This window comes from Mus caroli, chromosome 15 (genome assembly GCF_900094665.2).
Source record: "Mus caroli chromosome 15, CAROLI_EIJ_v1.1, whole genome shotgun sequence".
NCBI lineage: Eukaryota > Metazoa > Chordata > Mammalia > Rodentia > Muridae > Mus > Mus caroli.
The window spans coordinates 32147071-32156412 of NC_034584.1; the positions used below are offsets into that span (position 1 = coordinate 32147071).

Genomic DNA, 9342 nt, shown 5'->3' on the forward strand with positions numbered 1-9342 from the left:
CCACCACGCCCGGCTCAGTTGGTGCTCTTAACCACTGAGCCATCTCTCCAGCCCCTAAAAATATTTTTAACGACAGAAAAGTAGTTGACATTAAACAGTTTTAGAAATTAAAAATAAATCTATTGATATATCATTAAAATATTCCTGCTTTAAATATTCAGGTAATGACAGTTTTTCCTGACTTTTATGATCAATATGACAATTAATAGTTTTAAAAGGCTTTAAAGGAATATATTGATATATTTAGAAGAAATACATAGTTCTTATTCATGTTTCATGTTTTTCTTTACTAAATTTACTTAGTGTGTGTGGGATGTGTGTGTGTGTGGGGGGGGGGGGGTCTCGTGTTTGTGCTGTTTTGCTGGCCCTTGGGCCTCTGGCTGCTTATCCCATCTCTACCCCAGATTCACAGTAGGGATGCTGAATTACAGATTCTCAACTATGGATCCAGCCTTTGATGTGGGTTCTGGGACCCGGCTGAGGTTACCAGGCCAGTGCTGCCCCTTTCCCCACTCTGTCACCCCCCCCCCCCACCAACCCCCTTTGCCCCGTTGCTCTTTAAAATAGACTTTGTTGTTGTTGTGAAATGGTCATCATTTTAAATATTTGATTTGGTTTATCCCAGGGTCAGGGGATAATTGAATGTGGGCAGTTGAATTAGATCCTAAGTGTGTTATCTCCTCTGTATACATTGTAATTCAAGCTCAAATCTGGCTGTAATATTTGGAGATGCAAGGCAGAGAGTTTACACAAAACTGACATTATACCAAATCTACTTTCTCCTCCTTGTTAAATACCCGTCTCCTAACTCATATGGTTCCTTACATTGCATGCAAGATTTGCTGCGTTTTTGTTTGAAACATTTTAGTGCCTAGAACTAAAATGTTTAGAATTAGTCTTTTTGTGTTTTGTTTTGTTTTGTTTTGTTTTGAGACAGGGTTCTTCTACATAGCTCCGGCTATCCTGGAACTTCCTATGTAGCCCAGGCTAGCTTCAAAAATTGAGAGATCCCCCTGCCTCTGCCTCCCAACTGTTGGGGTTAAAAGTGTTTGCCACCAAGCTTGGCTAGAACTAGTCTTATTTCATTTGAACAGTATGTTCGTTTGAATGATCACACTGAGACCTCTTTCAGGTCTTTGCCTACTCAGACCTTGCTGTCCTGTGAGGACAAATCATACCTTGCTGTCCTGTGAGGACAGATATCTTTTCTCAAAGTTGCTGGTTGATGAAATAGGATAATTCGCCCTTTTTAAACTACAAATGCTGGAAGTTAAATGATTCTGACATTCCCTGTTGAATTATCATAGTAAATGTGAAGTGGTTCTTTTTGTCTACCAGGAACTTCCTGGTGCTCTTTCAGAGAGTCGTTTGTGAGACATAAATAAGCAGGTCCTTAAAAGCTGGCAGAGCCAGCCAGGCACATGCCTTCAATCCCAGCACTGGGGAGGCAGAGGCAGGCGGATTTCTGAGTTTGAGGCCAGCCTGGTCTACAAAGTGAGTTCCAGGACAGGTAGGGCTACACAGAGAAACCCTGTCTCAAAAAAAACCAAGAGCCATAGACTTTTGTATGCCACTCCCCACATTTCAGCTTAAACTTGAGCATGGGTGCTCAGACGCCAGCTTTCCCATCTCGGCCTCACCTTTGCCACTTCCCTAGTTCAAGCATCTCAGCTTTTGTATGTATTGGGCTGAGTGGAAACCATAGGAATTCCTTGAGGAATTTACTAGAAGGAAGTTTGCCACAAAAGTGTGTTTATCGCAAAACAGTGAGGGTATTGGTTCAGAAGGAACTCTTTAAAGTTAGCCAGAAGCAAACAAACAGGTCCAAAAGCAAATGTAAATTCAAAAAAAAAAAAAAATTCTACATACCCAACCAAATATGTATCTATACATCTGTAGGTAGCGGAGTCTCCCCTCTCCCACGAGGACTTTTCAATATAATGTGTCAGGTGGCATCATGCTGGCATCATGGTTAGAAATCAACTGCATCAGAAAGACTGGAAGCAAGCTTCCTTGGGAGTGCTTAGGGAATGTCCCTAGTGGATGCTCAGAGTCACAGGAGGAACTGTCAGGCCCTGCCCAGTGTCTCCCTAACCCTCATCAGCCTGGCGCCAAGCTGCAGAAAGGCAGCTTCTACTGTGCCCCCAATGGGATGCTCTCTTTCAAGCCCATCTTCACCCCATACACTTGGCTCTTCCCCTCACCCATTTCTACATCTGGGAGCACACAGCAGTGTCTTCTATGTCAACCATGGTGATCATGAACCTACACTGCTCACCGCTTTCTTGGGTTCGTCTTAACCATTTCCTGACAATAACCTTCTACTTCCAAAAAAAAAAAAAAAAGTTCCCATTAGTTTCTTTGCCTGTGTTGGTATTTCCATCTGCACATGGTCAGTAAGTCTGTCTGATGGTTTACTGCTGGTTTTCAGGTTCCTCGAGACAAGAGACTTCTGTCTGTGAGCAAAGCAAGTGACAGCCAAGAAGACCAGGATAAAAGGTACAATGAGAGGGAGTCTGTGCGCCTCCTAGAAAAAGTCTTTTTCTATGGGTTTTGAAAAAAGGAAGCCAGGCACAATGGTATATGACTTTGTTGCCAGCACTTAGGAAGCAGAGGCAGGTGGATCTCAGTGGGTTTCAGGTCAAACTGATCTACGTATTAAATTCCAAGCAGCCAGGGCTACATAGAGAGACCTTGTCTCAAAAAACTATCTATCCCCAACATGACCTGAAGAGTGACTTACCAGTTTAGTTGCTGTTGGTCATGACCTGGGTTTCTTTCCCAGTCCCCACATGGTGGTTCATAACCTACCTAACTCCAGTTTCAAGGGATCTGTTACCCTATTTCGATCTCCAAGGAGACTGGACATGCAAGTGGTTCACATAGACACAGTCAGGCAAAAGCATCCACACATAAACTTAAACTTGAAATATAGCTTGAGCTGGAAGTTTGTTTTTAGAAGAGGTAGGGCCAAAAAGCCTCAGTTCTTCTGTCTTAGCAGCCTGGACCAAAACTTGTTCACTTGCTAGGAAAAGCAAATGACATATTTTTGCCTGTGCATCCAGAGGGTCTTCAGCAAGTTCCCTCAGATGAAGAGCTGATGAGACAGTTAAAAATCAGGAGCTAGAGTTGATTGCCAGTAAGAGCCTGCTGCTGAACGCGGCTTTCTGCCCAGCTCCACACTCTTTCCTGCAGTCTGGCCCTTAAGGGAATGATTGCTGAGTCTGGGGAGACAGCAGGTTGAGACTGGGGAGCTGCTAGCACCATCAAGATGTTAGGAGATCATATATCATCTGCCTGACAAGATGGGTGGCAAGAAGATGAGACTGAAAGGGGAGAGAGAGGTGATCACATCTTTTCTCTGATGAAGCCTGTTGGAACATGTAGCTTGTCACCTTTCAGATGTGACTCAGGTTGTTCCTCTATCCTGTCTCAGCAGGCTTTCGTGCTTGCTCTGTGGTCAGGAGTGACTGCAGTGTCCCTTCTCTTCTGGATAGGATCATGGAAAGAAAAAGAGAGGGCCAGAAGCAACTGATGTGCTTGGCTCAGCTATCAATCGCCCCACAAGTCACCCATCGAGTCTCTGCTCTTGCAGTGGAATGGACAGGGGTTCCTGCTGGAGATATACACTTTGTCCTTTCTAATTAACCATTTGGGGGAGTTGTAGTTTTGAAATTGTAGTATCAAGCCCTAAAGTTGATATTATTCTAGAATGATACCATACAGTGTGACTCCTGAATCTGAATTTTTTTATACTAACAATTCAACTAGATGTATACAGTCTGAGTTTGCTTTTTTTGTTTGATAATAAGAACCCTGAAAGATATTTTGACTTGTATGTTTTGCTTAGAATTCATCGCTTTGTATTAAGTAGAGAATGAATAAACCTGGCCTGAAATAGACTTAAGAGAAGTTTGACTATTTTGGCAAAGCCAGTAATAGTGTGTGTAACGAGCCCAGGTGGCTAGTGGAGGATTGCTGTGTTTAGTAGACTGTGTGGAAGAACCATTTACAGCCACAGCAATTGATGGTCGTGGATGAAATGGGTTAGGGAAGTCCTGAATTACAAGTAAAGAGAGGAAGGGATGCCCAAGGGCTTTTACCATGTTAGTCTTGTTGGATCCACTAAGGTGGTCCTGTTATGGCAACATGGCTTTTTTCCTGTTTGTTTTTAACACCGATTTTTATAATGGACGCCTTTTTTGAGGGAGCATCTATTAACATTCCATGAAGTATTCAGAACAGTGGGCTTTATGAAACACTGATGCAGACGGGTGGTCTCAATGTTGGCATCATTTGCCTTGTTGGATTCACATAAAACATAATGTCTAACTCCTCACTGAGTCTTCCACGTGAGCCACTCTGTTATGCGACCGTAAGAACAGTTTATCGCTTCAAGCCACGATATTTGTAGACTGTAGATTTCATTCCTTGGGGAGTTAACCTTCAGAGTCTTCGCTGCAGATTTGCAAGCCTCAGATGGCCAGGTATCTTTATGTAGACCCATTCTTTCTGAAGCTTCACTTTGAAGTTCTAGATGGAAAATCAAAGCAAAAATCACCAACTCTTACTTGGTAGTAAGTGCAGAAACTACTGGATTTCTTTTTTTTTTTTTAAAGATTAATTTATTCGTTATATGTAAGTACACTGTAGCTGTCTTCAGACACTCCACTCGAGAAGAGAGAGTCAGATCTCATTATGGATGGTTGTGAGCCATCATGTGGTTGCTGGGATTTGAACTCAGTACCTTTGGAAGAGCAGTCAGTGCTCTTAACCGCTAAGCCATCTCTCCAGCTGACTACTAGATTTCTTTATGGAATGAAACTGGGAGAGCTTGATTCTTGAGAAAACTAATTGTATTCAAACATTTGTTTCTTGAAACGAAATATGCCAATTAGTACATGTTACATAAAGTAACTCAAATTAACAAGGAAGATGAGGATGAGTAAAAAGTGTGCATGTTCTCTGTTCCACTGAGAACCATTCACAAATGCTCCTCCTCCCGCGATCTTAACTGAGTGTAAAATCATTCTCTCTCTATATGAACATGCGTGTGTGTGTGCGCGCGCATGCATGCTCATATACACACACTCACAGTAACCTCACAATTCCTCTTTACCTCCTGATCGCTACCCAAATTCTTTAATATAAATGGAAGTATTTCATTATATCCTGCCAAAACTTTGTAAACCATTTTCTTTCTCTGTACCACAGAAGTGGTTAACGAGCTCATTCTACTTCAGCCCACTTAAATAGTTCCTTAAACCCTAAAATAATTAAGTGCTGAAATACCCATAAACTGTTATTTCTTGGTTGATAAAGATAAGTTCTTATTTAGTTTCACAGAATAGTGAAACACATCCTTCCTACCAACTTTTCAAATTACCATGCCATAGCTTCCCTGTCTCTGGTTGAGACAAGGTCTCGCACTCCATAGCCCAGGTTAGCCTGGACGTCAGTAAATAGCCCAGGCTGGTCTCAAACTTGAGTAGTCCTCCCATAACCTTCCAATTGCTCTGATTGCAAGCATGAGCTGCCACGATTTCCTGTCCAGACGAGAAGTGAAGAGAACACTATACTGAGCCTCTGTCCCATGGAGCAGATGGTGGTGATAGGTTTTTGGTAGTCTTCCTTCATCTCTACTATGTTCCCTTCAACCACCTTCAAAATCCCACTGTTGGGCTGGAGAGATGGCTTAGCGGTTAAGAGCACTGACTGCTCTTCCAGAGGTCCTGAGTTCAAATCCCAGGAACCACATGGTGGCTCAAAACCATCTGTAATGGGATCTGATGCCCTCTTCTGGTCTGTCTAAAGACAGCTATAGTGTACTCACATATATGAAATAAATAAATCTTAAAAAAAAAAAATTCCACGGTTGCTGGGTGTGTACCTTTAGTCAAAGCCCTTGGGAGGCAGAGGCAAGCTGATCTCTGTGAGTTCAAGGCCAGCCTGGTCTACAGAACAAGTTCCAGAACAGTCAGGACTGTTACATAGAGAAATCCTGTTCTCAAAAACGAAGCAAAGCAAAACAAAGCAAAATAAATGAACAAGCCAACAAAAGCCACAAAAAATGCAAACAAGAATCCCACTGTCAGATTATTCCCTCTGCTTCTCACTTGAATCACTAACACTAAGAACATTTTATTACATAAACTTAAAACCTATCAACAGCTAAATTAGCAATATTAAATATTGCCAAATTCACAGTCTATAGTCAGCCACCTCAAAAGTTGCAACACCTCATACATCACTTTGATTCATTCAAGTTAAGATCCAAATAGTATCTTATAATATCTACCTTCATATTTAGGTGTTCACATTCTATTTATTTACTTAAGACAGTGTTTCATTGTGTAACCCTGGCTGGCCTTGAACTTGAGGATCCACCTACCTGAGTGCTGGTATTAATGGCATGAGCAGGACTGTTGTTAGGGTTTTAAAAGTCCCTTTTAATCTAGACCAGTCCTTCGACTCTTCCTCCTCTTGTACTACTGCAGTGTTGATAATTTGATAACTTTGCCTTGTCCCTAAAGGAACCCGCCTCCCTATGTCTCAATGGCCTGTCTTGAGAGTCAAACAGCTCCCCCCCAACCCCGTCCCCCAGGGTTTCTCTGTGTAGCCCTGGCAGTCCTGGAACTCACTCTGTAGACAAGGCTGGTCTCGAACTCAGAAATCCGCCTGCCTCTGCCTCCTGAGTGCTGGGATTAAAGGTGTGCGCCACCACTGCCCATCTCAGTCTCCCAGCTCTATCTCCTGAGAGCTGAAAGTCAGAGGTCAGTGATAAGTTTAGGCCCACCTTCCTACCTTTTTTTTTTTTTAAAGTAGGGAGTGTGTTTCATAGAGGGTTGAGACTGCACTCTCTATGTCACCCAGGGACACACATACTGAACTGTCTTAGTTCTAATGGCCCAAAGATCCATTACATCCCATCGTGAAGTTCCTCTCAGTTCTTCTGCTCATGAAGCAGGATGGCTGCCTGCATTGTTTGTTTCTATTTATTTATTTATTTATTTATTCATTAATTCATTCATTAATATTTTATGCACATTGATGTTTTGCCTGCATGTCCGTGGGAGGGTGTCGGATTCCTTTGAACTGGAGTTGCAGAAAGTTGTGAACTGCCTTGTGGGTGCTGGGAATCGAACCCGTGTCTTCTGGAAAGAGCAGCTTGCTCTCTTAACTGCTCTCTCCAACCCTTGCACTATTTTATCAGTTTTTAAAGTGGAGCTTTATTCTTACTCTATCCTGTCACCGATCTGAACACACAGAAACTGCCTTGGCACCAGTGAAGCCCAGATCAATTTGAGCGGAGGCGAGAACAGAGTGCAGGTTCTGAAGACTGTCCCGGTGAACCTCTGTCTAAGTCAAGACCACATGGAGAATTCGAAGCGCGAGCAGTACAGTGTATCCATCACCGAGAGCTCTACCGTCATCCCCGTATCAGGCATCACCGTGGTGAAAGCCGAGGATTTCACACCGGTGTTCATGGCGCCCCCGGTGCACTATCCCCGCACGGACAGTGAGGAGCAGCGCGTGGTTATCTTTGAACAGACTCAGTACGACCTGCCCTCCATAGCCAGCCACAGCTCCTATCTCAAGGACGACCAGCGCAGCACGCCCGACAGCACCTACAGCGAGAGCTTTAAGGACGGCGCCTCGGAGGTGAGTACCAAGCCCAGACACCGTACCAACCTTCACTTTCCATTCACGAGATTAAATGAAACTGAGTTTATCTACTCTCACTATTTTTAATGCTTTGTTGGTAATTTGGTATTTTGAAACACTTGGAGGGATATTTGTGTCTTGTCTCTTAGGTGATACTTTAAGTTTTTATGAGGTGTTAGGAGAAGCTTACAGTGAAACTTCTGGCTTTAAAGGGTTTATCTCTTTGATCCTTTTTGAACTTTCCAAATGGTAGATGCTAGTATGTTGCATGTCCATTCTTTTTGTAAAAACAGTGCGGCTCATTGTAGCTTTTGGTAGACTGATGACCCGAAATTGGTTGCATTTGTCATCCAGTGGGCTTTTATTTAGTGTGTACTTTCTAACAGATCGAGAGGTCAAATTCCTCTCCAGCTCGCAAATGTCACACAACGAATCCTTTTGCTTATCCACCTGTTTTAGATTCACAAGTTCTAAATGCATAAACTCAGAATTTTGATAATTATTTACGCCTGGGCAGTTAATGTTGGAAACCGCCTCTTAGAAAGTTTTTACCCAAAAACGAACCTCTCCGACCTTCAAGTCCTCTTTCTCTTGGCTCCTGGCAATCGGGAATCTTACTGTCTAGGTAGTGTTTCTTCCTTTAAAATTCCACGGAAATTGAACAGAATATGGTCTTTTACATTGTCTTCTTTCATTTATTGTAGTTTTGGATTTGTTTGTTTTTTTCTTATGGGTAAACAGTTTTTCAATCGCAGGTCAGTATTCCAAGGTGAGTGCATATCACAACTTCTTAAGAATCCATTAATCAGTGGGTATTTGCACGATTTCAGTTTGGGGTTATTATGCTTAATGCTTTTTCTAGACAGACTGGTGTATGTTTTCATAAGGTGTTCATTTCATGTGGGTATCTGTGGCTGGAGTTAACAGCTGGACCATGAGGTCTATGTGTGCCTACGGAGGTGCATGCATACAGCATTTAGGCGTTAGCTCCATTCAGTGACACGACGGTCATTTTTGTCTTCCACATCCTTGCCAACACTTGTAGGATGGTTAGTCTGCTTAACCTCAGGTATTTTAGGGACTATTTGGTGTCCATTCTGGTTTCAGTTTGCATTTCTCTGCTATCTTGTGAGGCTGTGTATTGTTTCATGCGGTTTGCCTTCCCTGGTATCTTGTGTGGAGTGTCTGTTCAAGTCTCTGGGCAATTCATGTTTCTTTTATTAAGTTGTAAAGGATTCTTTAGGTAACAGGAATGGATATAAGCCTTTCTCATCTGTATGCTTTTCATCCCAGAGTCCTTTTGTTTTCTTAATTAGGTCATTTGGAGAGTATAGGTATTTAAACAAAGCAATCTTATCTAACCAAATTTGACTCTTATAGTTGATGCTTTTAAATGTTTAGATTTTTTTCCCTAACCCAATGTGTGTGTGTGTAAACGAACATATTAACAATTTTCTCATGTGTGTGGTTGTCTTAGTCAGGGTTTTTATTCCTGCACAAACATCATGACCAAGAAGCAAGTTGGGGAGGAAAGGGTTTATTCGGCTTACACTTCCATGTTGCTGTTCATCACCAAAGGAAGTCAGGACTGGAACTCAAACAGGTCAGGGAGCAGGAGCTGATGCAGAGGCCATGGAGGGATGTTCTTTACTGGCTTGCTTCCCCTGGCTTGCTCAG

At 42.6% G+C, this 9342-nt stretch overlaps 1 protein-coding gene across 3 annotated transcripts in view; it reads left to right on the plus strand.

Moving 5' to 3' along the window:
- Positions 1–9342, plus strand: part of Grhl2 (grainyhead like transcription factor 2) — a 132188-nt gene that overhangs the window by 40557 nt on the left and 82289 nt on the right. For all 3 annotated transcript variants that reach the window (XM_021183428.1, XM_029470167.1, XM_029470166.1), the window contains 2 exons: positions 2432–2499; positions 7269–7662. In XM_021183428.1, the coding sequence (XP_021039087.1) occupies positions 2432–2499; positions 7269–7662 (462 nt within the window). The remainder of the gene's footprint in view (positions 1–2431; positions 2500–7268; positions 7663–9342) is intronic.